The sequence below is a fragment of the Hylaeus anthracinus genome, unplaced genomic scaffold (genome assembly GCF_026225885.1).
Source record: "Hylaeus anthracinus isolate JK02 unplaced genomic scaffold, UHH_iyHylAnth1.0_haploid 4, whole genome shotgun sequence".
NCBI lineage: Eukaryota > Metazoa > Arthropoda > Insecta > Hymenoptera > Colletidae > Hylaeus > Hylaeus anthracinus.
The window spans coordinates 14,852,581-14,872,072 of record NW_026535289.1 but is presented as its reverse complement, the minus strand read 5'-3'; the positions used below and the strand labels follow the sequence as shown (position 1 = coordinate 14,872,072).

General features: G+C 34.8%; 4 protein-coding genes across 22 annotated transcripts in view; 2 read left to right on the top strand and 2 right to left on the bottom strand.

Annotated features, from left to right (window-relative positions):
• Positions 1–414: 414 nt before the first annotated feature.
• On the top strand, positions 415–3,598 carry LOC128895186 (SET and MYND domain-containing protein 4-like). 4 transcript variants are annotated; one of them, XM_054157556.1, is made up of 8 exons: positions 415–551; positions 640–857; positions 929–1,586; positions 1,646–1,932; positions 2,075–2,358; positions 2,629–3,106; positions 3,298–3,347; positions 3,424–3,598. In XM_054157556.1, the coding sequence occupies exons 2-7, from the start codon at positions 665–667 to the stop codon at positions 3,312–3,314; spliced, it is 1,917 nt and encodes a 638-aa protein (XP_054013531.1). In that variant the 5' UTR covers positions 415–551; positions 640–664; the 3' UTR covers positions 3,315–3,347; positions 3,424–3,598. The 4 variants fall into 4 exon arrangements, with proteins under 4 accessions (XP_054013531.1, XP_054013532.1, XP_054013530.1 ...); XM_054157557.1 differs by lacking the exon at positions 3,298–3,347; XM_054157555.1 differs by having other exon boundaries at positions 3,298–3,598.
• Positions 2,104–14,150, bottom strand: LOC128895184 (nuclear receptor coactivator 5-like). 4 transcript variants are annotated; one of them, XM_054157548.1, is made up of 7 exons: positions 8,041–8,126; positions 7,482–7,770; positions 6,579–7,347; positions 6,420–6,503; positions 6,151–6,350; positions 5,651–6,079; positions 2,104–2,243 (listed from the first exon to the last, which is right to left on the bottom strand). In XM_054157548.1, exons 1-7 carry the CDS (start codon positions 8,080–8,082, stop codon positions 2,221–2,223), a joined length of 1,836 nt encoding a protein of 611 aa, XP_054013523.1. In that variant the 5' UTR covers positions 8,083–8,126; the 3' UTR covers positions 2,104–2,220. The 4 variants fall into 4 exon arrangements, with proteins under 4 accessions (XP_054013523.1, XP_054013522.1, XP_054013520.1 ...); XM_054157547.1 differs by lacking the exons at positions 2,104–2,243; positions 8,041–8,126 and adding exons at positions 3,477–4,809; positions 14,020–14,150; XM_054157545.1 differs by lacking the exon at positions 2,104–2,243 and adding an exon at positions 3,477–4,809.
• Positions 8,530–18,338, top strand: LOC128895192 (epsin-2). 10 transcript variants are annotated; one of them, XM_054157576.1, is made up of 16 exons: positions 8,597–8,738; positions 10,225–10,277; positions 11,230–11,346; positions 12,489–12,581; positions 12,660–12,918; positions 13,004–13,203; positions 13,267–13,321; positions 13,406–13,568; positions 13,670–13,802; positions 13,898–13,930; positions 14,041–14,128; positions 14,210–14,331; positions 14,417–14,714; positions 14,794–14,970; positions 15,102–15,122; positions 15,584–15,718. In XM_054157576.1, the coding sequence occupies exons 3-15, from the start codon at positions 11,323–11,325 to the stop codon at positions 15,116–15,118; spliced, it is 1,662 nt and encodes a 553-aa protein (XP_054013551.1). In that variant the 5' UTR covers positions 8,597–8,738; positions 10,225–10,277; positions 11,230–11,322; the 3' UTR covers positions 15,119–15,122; positions 15,584–15,718. The 10 variants fall into 10 exon arrangements, with proteins under 10 accessions (XP_054013549.1, XP_054013551.1, XP_054013543.1 ...); XM_054157568.1 differs by lacking the exon at positions 15,102–15,122 and having other exon boundaries at positions 11,255–11,346; positions 15,584–18,338; XM_054157569.1 differs by lacking the exon at positions 15,102–15,122 and having other exon boundaries at positions 11,235–11,346; positions 15,584–18,338.
• Positions 17,403–19,492, bottom strand: part of LOC128895221 (protein C10) — a 28,813-nt gene continuing 26,723 nt past the window's right edge. For 3 of the 4 annotated variants that reach the window (XM_054157645.1, XM_054157646.1, XM_054157647.1), the window contains exons 3-4: positions 18,799–18,975; positions 17,403–18,711 (exon numbers count right to left, since the gene is read on the bottom strand). In XM_054157645.1, coding sequence (XP_054013620.1) covers positions 18,578–18,711; positions 18,799–18,975 — 311 coding nt within the window. In that variant the 3' untranslated portion in view covers positions 17,403–18,577. Of the gene's footprint in view, positions 18,712–18,798; positions 18,976–19,062; positions 19,370–19,492 lie in introns of those variants that run through there. The other variant, XM_054157648.1, reaches the window with a different exon arrangement.

The following is a 19,492-nucleotide window of genomic DNA, read 5'->3' as shown; positions in this document are numbered from 1 at the left end:
TTATTTTAACACTGCTAGAAACATTCCTGTCATATTTTTTTAATTATAATGTTACTCGTAATCGATATTACAAAAAGTATTTGATAAACATAACGATAATTTAAATGAAATATCTAATAAATAATTGATATCCTAAAAGATTCGAACAATACATTAGAACATATTACAGTCTATCCGTTTATTAAAAAGATTGCAATTTTGCAATTTTTTAGAGAACTTAATAATTATAAAAATAATGATTTTTATTATTGAAATTGTAATAAATTTAGGGTACTCTTTTGTGTCCATTATATAACTTATATTTTAACAAGTTAATGAATGATTACAAGCTTGGTTTCACAGGCATACAGTTTCTGCTTCCCTCTATCATCCTACTTGAGGTAATTTTAGTTTCACCTCTCAGTTTTGCTTCTGCCAGTACATAGTTCACCACAGTCCACTCAACATCTTCTTATCTAGTGTACCAGAAGTATGTGATAATCATACTGTTCTCAGTCAGTGAAAATACTCGATATACCTGCATCAAAAGTACATTTAAAACATTAAACAAGGTACCTTTAGTTTTTATTATACATCCATTTAATAATCGATCAGCAATCTTCAATTGAATATATAAACTAAAATACTGTTTTGCAAAAGATCGTTTTCAAAAAGAATAACTAACATGGATATGGACACAGCAAGGGAATTGGTACTAACTTTAAAACAAGGTAATAAGTCACACGCGGGTTATGGTTTACAAAAAGAATGCGAAGCACTTGTTGGCCACATTTTGCAAAACATGGTCAAATCTCCGCTACCGACGTTAGTTCCCGAAACGAAAAATGAAGAAGATTCTATCAGATTCCGGGAAGAAGGTAATCGATATTGATCAGATATTAAAATTCAGTCTAGGTTTCGTTAAATTATTACGCTTAAAATATTACAGGAAATCAACATTTCGTAATGGGCGATGATAACGAAGCTATAAAATGTTACACAATGAGTTTAGCGTATGCGAATGACAAAGAACTAATGTCCTACGCCCATGCTAACAGATCAGCGGCTTTGTATAGAAAACAAATGTATAAACAGTGTTTAATCGATATCGATGCCGCTTTAAATCTTGGATATCCAGAAGAAAAAAGGAAAAACTTGAAGGAGAGGGGCGCTAAGGCGGTTGAAGAAATTAAAAAAAAATTGAAGATTCAAAAGGACGATCCAATTGATACGCAAAAGTTGATGAGTATGTGTTTATCTGAAAAAATTACCGATCAGCCTGTAACTGTGAGGTACCGAAACGGAAATGCTGAAAGTAAGAAAGAAATAAACAAAGATGTAAATGCTAACGGAAATAAACAAGAGTCAATTAATGGCTGCGATGAACCACCTATGAGTAACAAAGAAAGAGAACCAAGATACCTAGCAGACGAAGGTTCTTTAAAGTTAGCTTATGGCCCCAGTAAAGAATCTCCTGCTGCTAGCGACGGCGTCAGTATTTCTTTCTCGGAAAAATACGGGCGTCATTTAAGAGCTACTAAAGAGTTTAAGCCAGGGGATGTAGTTTCTTTTGAAGATCCGTATGCTTATGTCATGTATACGCAAAGGTAAAATGTTCTTCAAAATCGGTATACGTATCGTTGCATAACGATTTTGCAAATTGCAGATATTACACGCACTGTCACCATTGTTTATCAAGAAGTTACAATTTAATTCCATGCACGAATTGCCCGATGGCTCAATATTGTTCGGAAAAATGCAGAACATTGTCCTGGGAAATGGCTCATCAAATAGAATGCCCGATTTTGGCAGTTCTAGGAAATTTATTTAATATTGACAAAGACAAGGTACGCATGCTTACCAAAATTGTTAGATTTTTGATCATGGTGACAGCAAAAGGCGAGAAGATCGCAGAATTGCGGGAAGATATGAAAGTAGCTGAGATCAATCCAGGTACAGAATAGCTCTCAGATTTTATGACTAGAATCAGAAACAATAATATAATTTACATTTACAAAATATGAAAACTTATTGAAATATCGAATTATAACGTACCACGCATGTAAAGATGTTGTAAAAGATTTCTTTGTTGTAGATGACAGAACTGCTGGATTTACAGACGATGGTATATTGGATAGTAATAGCGCACGATCTGCTCTGAGTCTCGCCACAAATATGTCAACAAGACCGCTCATTGGTCTCAGTGCTTTCGCGTGTATCTCAGCTCTTGGTGCTATCCTGTTAGCAACGCAGACTAATTTCTTCTGCAAGAAATACGAAGTGGACCAATTAAAAGACATTGGCAATGTTTCTGATCTCAAATTCTGTGGCAGTCTCATGTTTCGCGCCTGTGTTATAATGTCTTCCAATTGTTTCACGGTAATATGTTCGAGACACCGATGGCCTTGTGGAGCTAGCGTTTAGCCTACTTTTAGAAGCTAATGAGTTTTATTTCTGATTTTTTTATTTTAATTGCATATAGTAAATATCCATGAACGTTGTCCAAGGTGAGCGGCTAGCCCCACACGGCCGTGCGTGTTACAAAACTATAACATAGATTATTAAAGAAACACGGAATAAAATGTACGATGATTATACAAGATTTAATCAAATAAAATGATTTTACATTGAATTAAATTTATTTTCTAGGTACAACAAGAACCAGGAGTAAAAACAGGCTCGGGTCTGTACATACTGCACAGTTTGTATAATCATTCTTGTGCACCAAACACGTTCCGTCACTTCGAAGGATTGACAATGATCACCCGCGCTCTGGAACCAATAAATCCTGGGGATCAAATATTCACAGGTTACGGCGCGGCGTATGCACATATGCCACGATCTGAAAGAAGAGAAAAAATAATGCAGGACTACTTCTTTGAATGCAATTGTCCCGCTTGCGACTCCGACTGGCCGATGTACAACGAGATTCTTCAACACCACGTTGGTTCTATTTGCAAGAATAAGGAGCTCGTAGAGAAACTTAAACCTTATAAACAAAGATTGGTAAAAAATATGTACGACATAGACGCTGTAAAATCTGTCCTTGGTATACTGTACAAAGAAGTGTCCCAGCCGTGCGAAGAAATCGTACACGCGGAACAATACCTGAAGAGTTATTATTTAGGTAAATTCAATTTGATGTGAACTTAACAAATATTTACGCTTATTTATACTTATGTAGCTTTGCTTACCTGCCAATGCCTAACGATATGCTTAATTACATCCCGCGAAACACTTTTATTTAAATGCTACCACTTTGTGCACTGATTTATTTGTTGCTTATTAACGTAATAAAACTGCTTCCAAAATCCATAGCTTACATTGCTTCATGAAAATAAACATGTATTAATCACTGCGCTGAAAAGGTATGTAAAAAAATTAATGCATTAGGAATTCGAAGTACAAGTTCCATTCTATAGATGTATATTTTCTTCCTTCTAGATCCATGAGAAAGAGGCATCAACGTTGGCGCCACGTAAATAAAAGACATAAGGTATTCCTAAAACATTTTATTGAAGTTATACATGATATTCATCTAAATCCTTCTCTCATGTAACATACTTGTATAGGTATTAAAATTAATTAAACTTTATGCGGTAATACAAGATTTGAAAAATATGTAACACGTGTAATAAATTCATTTACTCCCTCTACTTTAAAAAAAAAAAAAATAAAAGACAATCTGTACCCATATATGTGCATTTTCAATAATGCAAAAGAGAACTTAATATTATATACGTATTATATAATTTATTACAAACATAAAATGTTTTGCATATATATATAATATATATATTATATTTTTACATCAGACAAAGTTTACAGAGCTTATAAATTACCCAAATTGTTTTTCCCTAATCTCTGTTGAAGTCAGACATTGTAATCATGAGTGGTATAACTTTATGAGATTAATAAAGACTATAAAAGTGATAGAAACAACTGTTGCAATTCATTGAAACAATAATGTAATAAATTCTACATACTAAGATAAGAATAACGTACAATTCCAGTAAATGATGGAAATATTTAACTAAATTGTCGATTACTAAGTAAATATATTACATATTGAAATACTTGTCATTGCAACAAACTATTCAGGCTCTAATAAAATACAGTATGTAACTATACTTTAAACTTGGTTCTTAATATCCAAGGTGCATCCAAAGCTTGATTAACTTTATCATAATTGGTAGCAAAGGGATAAAAGAAGCATAAAGCTCACACTCGAAAAGTATTGGATATGCATCCAACATTTCGTTTCTCCTCTTTAAATTACTATACTGTATATAGTATGCTAAAATATTTCTATCCTAGGAATGAAAGGATCGAACAAACGTATAGACAAATATCAATGTATACCTATCATTGTGAATCATACAAATAATATCTATAGAACATCTTACAAACCGTTGAATCCTGTGTTCAAAAGTGTTACTTTATGCACGCGAAAGTATGCTAACACTTCACCAGAGACAAATATCAAAATCACTTGCCGTCAACTCGGAGTTTGCTAACATTCTGATTTTCTACCGAACATCGTCATCGAATTTTCACTTCATCGAATGAAGTGAAATGAAATGGAATTTCTTGCCAGATGAAACGAACATGATAAAAACAATGAGATTAATTAAAATCGGCCGATATTCGAAAAAGCGGCAAACAGAGGTGTCGTAGTCGTGGCCGGTTGTTGATCGCCGATGCTTTTGAGCAAATTGCCTTGCAATAGACTGTCAAGTGCCTTTTGAACTGTTGGATCGTTTAGTAGAGGTGACGGTGAAACTCCGGTAGTAGTAGTAGTCGTGGGCGCTGATGCGGCAGTTGATGCTGCTGGCATAACATGATGTCTCATGTAGTTAGCGGTTGTAACACCAGCAATAAATATATTCGAAGTTCGTTCGCTTTGATCGCAGCATCATGAGGAAACAGGCACAGTAGCACTACACGCGCGGCGAACTTTATTAAAAAAAAAAAAAGAAAAAAAAAAGGAACCCAAAGCGTACGAAGTTCGTTTACGATCGATATTTTTGATCAATATTACGTTCTAATTTTACCTGAATCTATTAAAAAATTTTACGCGGAACCCGCGTTATCTTTTTTAACCGTCAAATTATTTGGAAACTTCGTTAGAAATTTCGATACACGACTTAAAAGAAATTTCGTCTTCGCCGGAAGTGTTCGCGAGGAACACAAACAAATCCGATATGAAACGTAACAAACAAGTGATCCAATATCCGTAAGATACACCTGCGACGACCTTTCTAAAAATGCAAAACAGTGCAACAGGTCTCGAATTTTGTTCGCGTTAGAGAAGTTCTACATCTTCGACTCGGCTCTTTCCGCGCAACGAATAAACCAATAGTGGTATTTCTACAATAAATGGATGTAATCGTCACAATTACAATACACAAATGTTACACGGAACGTCAAGAAAAAAATAAAAATGCTACACTTACAGTGCGCATATTTTTTCCTTCCCCTATTAATGCAATTTATCATGATCTCGATATTTGTAAAAGCAAAATCCACTGTAGACATGTTGCTACGATATTTATGCTCTCCTGATTTATTAACCATGTTACAAGAATAGATATTTCATATAAATTTTTTGAACATTTCATGTCATACGCATTCGGATCAAACATGAGTAGTGAAGCTTTATAGTTTTTACCTGATCCCCAAGTAGCTGGTGGGACCGGAACTGGTGCTGCAGTTGGTGCTGGCACTGGACTAGGTGCTGGCGCGGACGAACTTGTTTTATTACTGTTCAGAATATTAAGTATCCTGGACTGTAATTCAGCTTGTTTCGGATCGCTAACCGCTATCGTCGTAGTCGTCGTTGGTAAATCTTTTACGTCTCCCAATTCCACTTGCACTTGTTCTTCGCGTTTCATTTCAAGATACTTTATGATACGCTCGTACTGCAGTACTGTTAATTGATGGTTATCGGCCAACATATTTAAAAGAACTTGAATGGCATCGGGATGCCGTTCGTTCGCGAACGGTGTGTTCACTGGGACCGATCGTCCGCCAGCTTTGTAATTAGAGAAATCGCGTGATATTAAATTAATAGCGTCGTCAACGAGCATATTTCTGTGTTCTGTCCAAAAAGATAAAATTCCATTAACGTCAAAAATTGCTAAGTCTTTGTAACATCGTTAAGCCACGTACCTTGCGGTAAACCGTGAAGGATATTTAGCGTTAGGGAATGATGCTCTTGATTGATAGGCGTTACTACTACTGCATACAAACATCCACGACTTGCTATGTTCCCTAGAACTCTACTTAGAAGTACATCTTCGTTTGGAAATAGCAAATCTACCGTTAATCCAATTTTTTTTAATCGCGCCTCAATACTTTCCGCATACTCCCTAATTTGACAAACATAAGTTACAAAAATATTCGTCGATCGTCAGGAAATTTATTACTGTCATACGTACGTTAATGCTTTATTAACAACAATGATTTCACAATCATTCTTTTCGGTTGCTGCATTCGAATACTCGTTCGATGTGCTTGTGTTGCTGAAAAACAAATAAGTACGTAACGCTAGATTCAAATAATACGAGTGATCGCAAAATATTAATAGTTCCGCTTACTTAAAACTCATGTTCATATCTCTAGGTGCAGCGGTAGGCTTGAAACTATCAAAACGGTTGCTATTGTCGCTAAATGTATCTCTGACAAAGTTATCGTTTCTTAATCTATCGCCTTGCTTGTGATCCCAATCCCGTCCACCTTTATCGTCCAAACGACCACCTCTGTTAATAGGACTACGATCTCTGAAGTTGTTCCCAGCCGAACCGTCTCTATTTTTATTACGATTTTTTCCACCCCTAACGCCTCTTGGTCGACCAACCCCGCCACTGTTCGCTCCCCCTCCCCCAATACCACTTTGATTGTGAGTGTTCTGATTATTTGTGTTGCGATTCTGATTTCCACCAGGCCTGTTTTGATTTCCACCCAATCCAAATTGATTACCGCCTCTATTCTGATTACCTGGAGTAAACTGATTGTTCCCTTTATTTTGCATCATGTTATTAAATTGATCGTTTCCATTGTTTCGATTTTGATTTCCGACTTGATTATTATCTCTGTTCTGATTTCCATCACCAAACTGATCGTTTACACCACCTCTATTCTGCATATTATTTCCTTTCTGGCTATCGTTTAACTGTAAATCACAACCAAAACTTTGATTCGGAGCGAAACTTGAATTTCCTCCAAAGCTTTGATTCCCGGTATTGAAAGAATCATTTCCAGTATTAAAATGATTAGCATTGGAATTAAATTGATTGTTAAGTCCTGCTTGCAGCTTCCCCCCTCCTCCTCCACCAGACTGATTATCCTTTTTTGCTGGTCTAACATCTAATTAAAAAAAATAAGTAAGATAGGATCCTAATGCGTACTTATATAATATTTATGATTAATCGACACATTTAAATTAATAATTGAGAATCGGAGAGTGCATGAAATTATATATGAAAAATAAATGAAAATACCCATTCTTCTGCCTTTGAACATCGCACCGTTCTCATTTTGAATAGCTTTCTGTGCAGACTGTTCTTCCTCGAATTGGACAAAACCGAAACCTCGGTTTATCGCAGAACCGACAACAGTTCCATATTTTGCAAAATGTTCCTCCAATTCGTGTTTGGTCATATCATCGGTTTGCAAATGACCCACAAATATTCGGCTACTCACAGTAGCAGGATCTTTTAAAAGTCTCACATTCATCTTGTCTTCAAAGAACGATCCTCTTCGCAGGAAAATATTTATGGTGCGGTAACGCTAATTTTCATTCGAATGAAAACAATAGAGGTTATATTGTAACGCTGACGTTCGCTTATCCTAACCTACTTCGTTTTCACGTATATTTCGACAAACATGTAGACGAAAATCGTATAAAACGATTAAACGTTTTCGGATCTTCTCCAATTTCGTTTCATTTATTAAAACGACAACATCGACGAGACCAACGATCTTGGCTTGAAAACAGAACCGTCAGTCAACAATTGAAAGCTGAAAACTCTTATGATGGCGTGTGCGTATGAAATTTACCTCCAACAAGTGCGTTCTATTTTCATACCTGCCGAAAAACATCAAACCTACTCTGCGTTTTCAACGAACCTTCTATTCCCAGTTCATAGGGTGTCTCACAGATCTCTATTTATTTTCGTAAAATCATATACTTTATATTGTTTCATACTTTAAAGTTTAGAATCTCGGACGTTTAGACCTTGTTCGAACAGAAACACGAACGACGCTCAAAATCCCCTCGACTTCGAACGATAAATAAAATTCTACAAAGTACACCCAGCTTTCAGGACACCCTTTATCCTCAGGAATGACAACTGCGTGTAGAATCTTACGCGCTTGTGAACGCGCCCGAAGATTACATAAAGAGAGACAACCCTTCATTGACAAATTCCTTGTTTCGATAAAAAAAAAAAAAAGAAAAAAAATCACGTAGTACGTTAGTAGCTGAACCTATCCGTGGAATAGGGGAACGTACGATAGTGAACGAACGGCCTCGAATTCATCCCCCGATCCCACGAAACAAAGCCGAATGTTAAATATTCGACGGCTACACCGCAGACGGCGAAACGAAGGAGAAGGAAATATTTTTCAGCGCCATCTTGCCTCGTAGCTCCTAATTCGTCAGTGCCTGTGAATGGACTTGTCATAGGTGTTTTATGTTATTTTGTTCCTTGTTTCGGTTGGAAAATTAGTGCATTAAATTTCTAGTACACGCCACGGTGAGTAGAACGTTTCCCGTTAAATCGTGTGGAATAAATTAACGGGAACGAGTAACGTTTAGTTGGTACGCAAACTACGAGTGGTACAGTCCGTAAGATAAAAGTGCAAGCTCGATTCCGTTTTGAGAGAACGATATCCCACGTACATATTCCGTTCGTGACACGTTTTTCCTTCGTTAACTCGGCTTCTTTCGTAATCTACACGATTGATTGTGCCTCGAGACAGACTCGAAAAAAAGTGCAGGTTCGCGGAAGTCACGCCCGAGCATGAGAAAGCATAGGTAGAGAGTTTCGAAATTGACATATCACGTATTTTCATGGGCTAGCCGAGTAGCTAAGCAGTGTGTGCCCACCCATTGTGTTGGTTAATATCTAAAAGGGTGTACGATATATGGAACGTGTAGATATCAAAACTCTTTGTTCCTTCGAATCCCTTAAAAGAAATCACCGTTTTGTATTTATATGGCGTACGAGTGTCATTGAAGCGTACAAGTATGTTGACGCTCTACTCGGTTCAAACTTTCGAACGATACCAGGAAGTAACGTAGCGAGAAGTTGTTTTCACGTGTGGCGAGGAAATGATCCGCGTGATTTTCAGAAAAAATGTGCTGAGCTGTCACGTTGATCATTTAAGGTTAATAATAACGTCGGGGTGAAAATAACATCGTTGCGACGCTTGGAATCTTTTTAATTCGATGATATATCGCGTACGTGTAATCTTGTTTCTAATGAAATTTTTGGTTCTCGTGGTCGTTCGTTCTTAATTTATCGAATAGAAAATTAATGAAAATACAAAACAGTGATCGATAGTTTCACGGTCATTTATCGGTATAATGCCATTTAACTACCTTGAAGAAACCATACAATAGTAACTCTGAGCAGCTTTAATGTATAAACAACTGTTTTGTTGTACCGTTTATTAAAAACGTAAACTAAAATAAATTGATGGTCTAGAAGTAATGTTAATTTATTTTAAACAAAAAAACGTGATGCGCGATAATAAAATCATTTATATATATAATATATTTACTCTAAAACATGAAACAGAATGATTATCGTATGTGTGGGTATATTATCTCTCACAGTTGTTCAGCAATGTCAAGGACAAAGTTGTTAAGTATGCAGAACCTATTCCATTGAAATCTAGCAATCTAAATTAATCTAACATAAGTAGATATTGCAAATTGTAATAAGTGAACTAATAATTGCAATACACTTAAATATAATGTTGTTGTTGTTATGGAGTAAACTGCTCAAATTAAATTACATAATTATACACAGGATATACTAAAATTGATAAGCTAAACTTTGTGTGCATATAGTGCAAAATACAAATCATCTATATCAGTTAATTTCAGCACATCTTGTATAGATCATTCATATTTTTTAAATATAAATCTACATCGCATGTTTATCACGATAAGATAAGATACATACATAGTAGTATTAACTGATAGATAACAAAGGTCTCCTTTTGACTTTCCAGTTTAATAACAAGGCTTTCTTCAAGACAAATTTGACTCCTCCATTTTTATCAATGTAAGTAATTGCGTTTTTTTCTTATTATCGCATGCTGCCTATTGATTTTTGAGATAGTAGTTTGGTTCAAACTCTTTTTCTTTGATGATAAAAGTTCTTGGTCTTCTTCTTTGTTTTGTGTTTAAGTTTCCTTTGTTAAAATGCTTGCAATAGGTTCTATCATGAATAAAAGTAGTTTCAATAATTAATCCAGTACTTTTTGTCCTTCGAATAATTTAAATTTAAATAATTTTTATAGTTACTGTATAGGCGAATATAAGCATAATATTGCACAAAAACTGCAACTTTGATTTCTCAATACATTTACATAAACAAGAATTCAATAAATTTGTAGCATCTTAATCTTGTTGTGTTTCCTTTTTACAAAGTTGCTTTTCACAAAATAAAATTTATAACTACACATTATAGACTTTTGTGGATGGTAACATTTTCCTCTATGTGTGCGAATATGTATTTTAAATGCATTGTGTACCTGATATATTGTTTATATATCTTCTATACAATTAGTAGTAATAAATGATTGTACTTCCATTAACTTATAGAGGAAAATGTTATTATCATTTTTAAGCCAATATTTTGTAAGACATCAGTCGAATGCCCTGTACATAGTAATTTAAAACAGGTACTCACAGCTAAACTAATAGTGTACTTTATATATTAATGAAACATGAGTTGTGCCTATTTATTTTTTAAGTATATTTTAAATGTTACATATCTTTGATATACACCATATAATTTGTAACATTGTTGATTGCATCGGGCCAATGAAAGAACAATTATGCAGTATTCTGTGCAATATTTATTTGCATAATAATTACCAAGATTATCAAAGTTATATGTAAGATATTCTCAGTTAATTATATCATCATTTGTACATTAAATAAAAATTCATTCATCGTTGACAGGTAAATGTAACAAATGTTTCTTACTTATTCACTGTACCGTCTAATAGTTTAGGATTTTATTCTGATTCGAAGAGTGTTTGGGAATTTTCTATATTTGTGGACAAGAAGTAGCTTCATCGACGACGCCAGCGGTATTTCATATGCCAACAATGGCAATGCAGAAGGTAAATTTTATAACTGGCCATGGTCAACAAAATAACAAATGTTATTACTTTACTAATCAATGACATTGTTAGAAAATGTTTGAAAAATAAATGATGTAGATAAATGTTTTGCAAGACACGTTAAATAGTATACAGGGTGTTGCTAGCAGTTACATTTTCAAATAGTAAAAGTTTTTAAAATATATAATTTTGTCATTTGAAAAACCTTTAAATATGTTTTTACAATTTAAATTTAATTGTAATGATATAGCATCCTGTATATATAAAAAGATACATGAATTATAGTTTTTAGTAATAAAATTTTTGCACATACCTCGATTCATTCGTATTTTATTTTTGCAAAATTATAAAATAACAATAAGTTGTGCACATTATGCAAGTCAGTATTGCAACAAATGTTATTTTCAAATATTTAACGTTAAGTTATTTCTAGAGAAATTAGAAATATTTATTATTAAGAACCTTGGCAGGTTATTGAAAAAAGAATTTTCTCCTAAGAAAATATTGTTGTCATAATATAATTTACAACTTTCAAATGAATTTAAATTCTATGTGATGTTAAATGCACTGATACTTGTTACCTGGAGCTTATACATAGGCACATCTCAAAAGAAATTATTCCACTTTGAAACATTGTGTATTCCATAGCAGAAGTAATTACATTTTATTTTGGCATACAAAATTTTAATTTCCAAATAATGCAATAATACCATTGTATGATAAAAGAATATTATTATAAGTGGGATTTCTTTACTTTCAACCAATTGCACTTTTACTTTAGCTACTTTCATTCATCTTACTTCTTACACTAACCAAATGAGATATAGAAGTAATGCATTGATTTAGTAAAAGTAGACTATTATAAAATATTTATGAGTTTCCTGCTTACTTACTAATGTATATTTAGGTGCATGGCTTTGGTATGAAATGGTTGCCCATATTTATTACTACTCTTTATTTTGATTGATTTTTTTTCTCTGAGTAAATATATAATTGGACTTGTATTTGAATTGCATTGCAAAGTGATAGTGTGCATCAAATTTAATTAACATAAACTCGAACGTGTGCGATGATAAGTATGGGCTTCTAAAAGGAATAGGAATGTTACTACCTGCTTGTAATATACAGTGGTAATCTTTTAGATGAGAAGACAAGGTCAAGACGTGATGCAGGTGAATTTGGCAGGTATTAGGCGAGACATCGTTAATCTTGCCCACAACTACAGCAATGCACAGGTAATTGATTTTAGCGTTTAATGTTTACTTTTTATATTTATTCTGTAGATCTAAAATAAAATTTTCTTATATAAACAGAAAGCTGTACGGAAAGCCACTAGCAATGATTCTTGGGGCCCAAGCACCACACTTATGGCAGAAATTGCTGATTTGACATACAATGTCGTGGCTTTTACCGAAATTATGCAAATGTTGTGGAAGAGATTGAACGATCACGGTAAAAATTGGCGGCACGTGTACAAAGCTTTAGTTCTCCTAGAATATCTCATTAAAACTGGATCGGAAAAAGTTGCACAGCAATGTAAAGAGAATATTTTTGCCATCCAAACTCTAAAAGGTACGTAGCTTTACATTATCGTCGTATAAAGTTTATTATAAAATTTCTGCAGTCTATAAATGATATTTATTTTTAATTACGTTAGATTTCCAATATATGGAGGGATCTAAGGATCAGGGAGTGAAAGTACGAGAGAAAGCAAAGCAACTAGTGGCCTTATTAAAAGACGATGAAAGATTAAGGAACGAAAGAGCTAGAGCACTAAAAGCAAAGGAACGATTCGCACAATCCGTTAGCGGATTCGGGAGTGATGGGTTAGATACTATGTCACCTGTGAGCAGTGATGTAAGTGCTATTAGAATTAATAACAAATGCGTCTCATACTTCTGTCCTTAACAAATTATATAGTTCCAGGATTGGGAACCATGCCGCCTAGGGTCTGAATCTACAGCTAGACGTGCAAGTAAACGTTCATTAAATGTCTATCTATTATAATTTCACGTATTATATTAAATATGATTAATTACGATTTGTTCGTTTGGATTAGCTGAATTGGAAGCTGCGAGGCCACAAACAGTGGGGGAAGAGGAATTGCAGCTACAGTTAGCTCTGGCAATGTCTAGGGAGGAGGCAGAGCAAGAAGAACAAAGAAGACGCAGCGACGACGTTAGATTGCAGTTAGCCCTCAGTCAAAGTCAGCAGGATTTTAAGTTAGTGCTCACTATAAGTTTCATATTTTACAATTATTAACAAACGATACCTAAGTTGTATCATGTTCCGAATCTCAGCTAAAAATGCATACGAATTACAGAGCCCCGCAATCTGAGAAACAAAGTCATGTACTAGATTTGTTGGATGTAAACTTGGGAGGAGAAGCAAGTGGATCTACTGTACAAACTGATCCTTGGGGTGTACCGATTACGGCACCTTCCCCCAGACCACAGGTATGTAATCATAAATTAGGCGTGATGTGTTAATTGCACATTTGTTAATTGCATGATAATACGATATTGCGTACCCTTTGCATATTGCTCAACAGTCTTTGGACTTATCTCAGTTTTATGTGTACCAGGTATGTTTGATTAATACAAGAAAAAAAAAATGATAAAGCACTGCGCGATTGTACTTAAAAAATTTATGAAGGATATAGTAGAAACTCACCCACTGACTCTTATTTTGCAGCAACAGAATGATCCATGGAGTGTTCCCACAACCAGCAGTACGTCGCCCGTAGTAGATCCATGGACTCCTGCTCCACCGCAAAGACCAAGTAATAAACCTTGTTAAATAATACTTCGTATGAAATATTATCTTCGGTGTTATCCTGGTTAATCGCGTAATTTAATTTCAGCTGCTGCGATCGATCCATGGCGAGCACCTGCACCGTCGCCTGTGCCAGTTACATCTCCACCTTCGGCAGATCCTTGGGCACTGGTAGCGCCTAACGCTGAAACCGATCCATGCAAAAAGCAGGTGAGGTTTATTTATCGATTCGGAAGAACACTTGTACATTTTTACATTTATATTAAATTAATTTAATTATTCCAACATTTTCCAGACTGGACGAGAAGGTTTAACATCCGGATCTCCGTCTTTCAGCAATCCTACCTTAACGCAGAATATCGGTTTCGCTGCGCAGTCTCCGCAGAACATAGGCTTCAATTTGCCTACAACTTCGAGCGCTACTTTCAACCCTACTAGCAATGGTTTCAATGGGACTGGGCCTAGTTTTAACAACTTCTCAGCAGGAAATCCGAACAACAATTCTGCGACCAGTCCATTGAGCGACCTAGACGAATTTGACGTAATTACTAACAGAAATAAGCTCGGATCTAGTCCACAGCCAGCAAATAACGGTATATATTAGCGACTTTGTCGTTGCTATTCGTTGTAACGCTAAAACGTATCGATGTATCATTGTTTGCGGGGTTGCAGGAAGTGCACTGTCACCGGACCCGTTTGATCTGGGAGGTATGGCCGAAAATCTTCCTATTAGTACAGGAGCTATTAAGAAAACGCCGCAGTCGTTTCTCGGAGAGAACTCCGCCCTGGTCAATCTTGATAATCTTGTCAGTACTTCTACAACCAAGCCTGCGTCACCTACGCCTACAGGTAACGTATCATTTGAAGCTCAAACTTAGATATATCCTAAATAATTCCCAAAGATTAAGTCTACGAAATTTGTCGCGTGTAAACGGTTAATACGATGTTTCCTTTTGTAACGCATTCTGTCTGAAAAATAGCATTTCATTGGAAATAAATTCGTGAGTATCTACAGAGTGATTAGCCATACTGCATGAATGCATGGTTCAACTATTATATTCGATGAAAGTATCGAAATTATATATTTTTTTTTTCCGTAAATCTTTTCCCGAATCTGCCTGACGAAGCCTGGCCATGCGTATCAGGTTATTCCCCAGTTATAAATGATTGAAATTTTTTGTTTGACTTGACAATCACAAATACGATTCTCGTATTATACAGGTAATAATTCTTATACGTTGGAATCATTCCAAGGGATGGGAATTTCAATCATGTACAGCTAAGAACAACACTAACCTACATACACGTATAATTTGTTAATTTTCTTATTTGTTATTTTATTTGCAGTGAAATTGGTTGTTTACTTTTCACAATTTCTGTTGCTACATTTCCAATTGCAGCATAACGTTCGGTATAGGAATAGGTCTTGAACATATAAATTGATACTCATAAAAATTTACAGCACCCGTGTCATATTCAGCAAATCCATTTGCGACGGCAACAGCACCACCTCGTCCTACGATCAATCAGATTCGACAGGATCCTTGGGCAGCGAATACAACTACTACAGCGAATCCGTTCCTCTCGTAGCTTGATGATATAATTGTCGAAGGCGTCGGTTAAAATATCCGGAGCACTGTCGTCTAAAAAGTATTCGAGGTTTTTTAGCGGTAACCCTGTACGGTATAAGTTTCTTGCTCGCTACGAACTACCTTTATTTCGAGATATAAATGACACATACAAATGACAGACGAAACGTCCTACAAAAATAAAGTATTCGGAAAACATCCGTTTTAACATTTGAAAGTAACAGTTGTCCTCTTTTACGATTAATTAGAGCGATAACCGATCTCTCTGGTCTTAATTAATGAAAAACAGAAGCGTGGAGGAATGAAATACACCGATTTGTTTCATTTAATTCGCCTGAACTGATAATTGAAGTTTCCAAAGGATACCGCTAACATCGACATTTATTTCTACGTAGTAATATTCCTTTAAAATCCACTAAATATTCATTTCTTTTGCTGTTTATTGGGCAAAAGTGTTTGTGTCCGTTATGATTGAATCGCTTGTATTTTTATCGCGTAACGATGAATGAATAAGGGAACTAACTCGAGAAAAGGTTATACACAAGATGCGAAATGAAGTGACATAAAAGGATGTAAATCGCTTACGCGCTCCCAAGGTATAACTAGATTTTATAAGCACCTTTTTCATATATAGTATATTTTTTAAGTGCGACTCGATTTGGTAATAGAATAGGTCATTGAACGATATTTTCCGTGGGCTATACAGGAATAACGTGAAGCGAAGTAACGGTTGGCGTCAGAATCAGTTTCTTTGTCCATCTATTTATATACGTGTTTTTCTACGGCTAACGAGATCGTGAGACTGTAATCGTGATTTGCAAAAGTATATTATATCGAACAGGGTTCGTCGGTTTAAGTTATACGCTTTATGTGACGCGTATCGATCGCGGTTCGTATAAATATTCGCGACATGGCATGCCTTTTAATCGAAACGATCGGTAACGATGTGGCTAATACTCATCTTGTTGAAAGAGATGCGTGTGTTAGTAATACGATCTGTCGTTTGCTAATGATTTACTGGGTTTAGTAACACCTCGGAGTACTTGCGGACGAAACAGTTAAAGGCAGTATCGCAGTTGCCAGAAGTAATATCGTCATCTTTGGATACCGTTTAAGTACACACGCAATACGTACGAGCCGAATTTAGTTATGAAATTTTACGTATTTGGTTTCGGGCGACTGTTCAATGTTACTCGCATAGGCTTCATGCACTGCAGAGAATGAAACATAGACGTAGCTGATATGCATTTTCCTATCGGTGAAAAGTCGCTGTTGAATTAACTCGGAGCGTTCTTATGATTTTACGGAAGGTCGTTATCGATGCTATAGGTTGTGTTGGTTTACGCGAGAAATTGAGAATTCTATGAATTTTCGGTGAACACTTTTCCAGGCAAACCGGGGTATCCGACTGTAAGATTTAACGAACCAACATGATCTTAGGAGGATTATGTGAAGAGCATTAGCTTTCGTTGTACGCGAAACAATTTACAATTGTACCTTGATTTATATAAAGAAACAAACAAAACAAAACAAAAAAAAAATTGTAAATATGTTACAGCATATCGTTCCCCAATTGTCAAGTCTCTTTTGTCCATCTATAGTCGATATAGTAGAATATTCTAACGAAGCCTGAAAGTGTTTTCTAACATCTTACGCGTTGTTTCCCCGGTTTTTTTGGGGGGGAGGGAGTATGGGGGGGGGGGGACATTGCTGAGTTCGTTATTTTACATCCATACTTTTCACATTCGAGCGAGTGAGACTATCAATGACCACTCCATGAACACCGGTATGATGTTCGTCTTTCTTAACGATGGTAGTCGATAATCAAAATATGTATTTATTAGTAACGTTTTTAATGAACTACTTTCCAAGGTAGTGTCGATACCAACTCAGCATTTCGTTTTTAAAACTATTAACGCATTTTACAATTTTTATACGAGAAAACAGTTTCGTGGATTCAACGATTGGCAAAGGGGAACTGTATTTGCCTGCTTGTCCTAAGTGAATCATACATGAATTGTACGCGATTTAAATTTCTGTTATAAGTAAATATCGCTTAAATAATTCCATTGTATTATTCTTCATTAAATTAATTTGTTTCTTTATGCATTTTCAACATACTTGCTTATATGATTGAAATTGTATATTTAATATGTATTTATCCAGATGTTCGCGAAAATATGAAGTTAAGCAGTAAGGGTGGGAAGTCACTTTGATACACGCAAAATGATGTACACCGACGTACAATGATCTGCATTCACTGCTTTTTATAGGGAAGCCACGATACTTAGTCATCGTATCTGCTAAATGTGCAATTTAACGTCTACGATCTTTTTCTTCGATTTGTTAGTCGTTTACACTTGTTATTTGTATCTTGCAAATATGTATTTTTAACATACGAAAACGAATAATTGTTACTCTTCTGCATGTTAACGGTGTGATGCACACGCTTCATTTTTACGCGAACAATGGAACACTGTTTAGTTTTTAGAGTTGGTGTAAGTGCAGAAAAAATTCAAAGGACATTTATGAATGAATATTATATATTTTAGTAGATTATATTATTATTATTATATTATTATTATTATTATTATTATTATTATACAAATAAATGTAAAAATTTTTAATTTTTCTGATTAAATATTTAATTTGAAGTCCCTTGTATATCTTTCTTCTAGAATATATTACAATTGATAATTAATATTTTTCGATTAAAATTAATGTTTCTGAGATTCAAGAAATTTTTGAGAAAAATAATTGAAGATTATTTTAAATCGAGTGTGAAAATTAGTATGTCTCTTACTATATTAAATGGAGGAAAAAGTTAAGGAAAAAGCAAATTGCCATTACATGTAAATCATTTTATTTTAAAGCGATGCTTCAGTCGAGGAACTTATAGTAACTGGTGGGAGAAAATATGAGTGAACTTGACTATGTAATTGTGCTATTTCAGGGTCTTCTCTTTCTAAAGTTCTGAGTAATTGGGCAAATTGAACTGTACCTATATTTAAGAAAAATAAAGAATAAAATATCCATGAAGAAAACCCTATTGTACGTAAATTCAATTATCGAAAAGAAAATATTACACCTTCTCGTCCCTCTGGAAATCCATAATTTTTAATAACATCCATTTGGATCTGCACTACAATTGGAAAAACAAACTGCATCATTTTGAGCATTTCGTTACCAGAATTCTCCTTTGCCTCTGTGAGTTTCTGAACATTTTCTGGAGTATTTAATGCTGTCAGAACATCGGTCAAAATAGCTGAAAAATATTGTTACATGAATTTTTTTATATCAACGAAGTACCCATACAAATAGTTATAAATACTTTGCCAAACATTTTAAATACCTTTCGCAATTTCTGGAGTAAAATTGGGCATTGTAGTCATCACACGAACAAACTTATACGATTAAAATATACGAAAAAGAAAAATTTACGATGTATTAATAAATGATTCAATGAAACGGATAGGTTAAAAGGTATCAAAGTTTAATTCTACGAAAATCTTTATAACCTTAAAACCATTTCATTTATTGTAAATGAGCACACGCGAAGCTTCTTCGTAACCGTAACCATTTTTAGTCTTAAAACATTTATTTAATTTACTTTTTTCTGTCACTATTCTCAGAACTTGTCAAAACATTACGCTTGTAAACAATGTTTACGTCAAGCGAAGAGGGCGCTTTTCGTAAACAAAGTTGTATGTACTTGTCAGTGGGTTTAATGAAATGTTGCTAAAAAAAATTTGGAAACTCTAGTAGGGTTGAATAAAAAACAA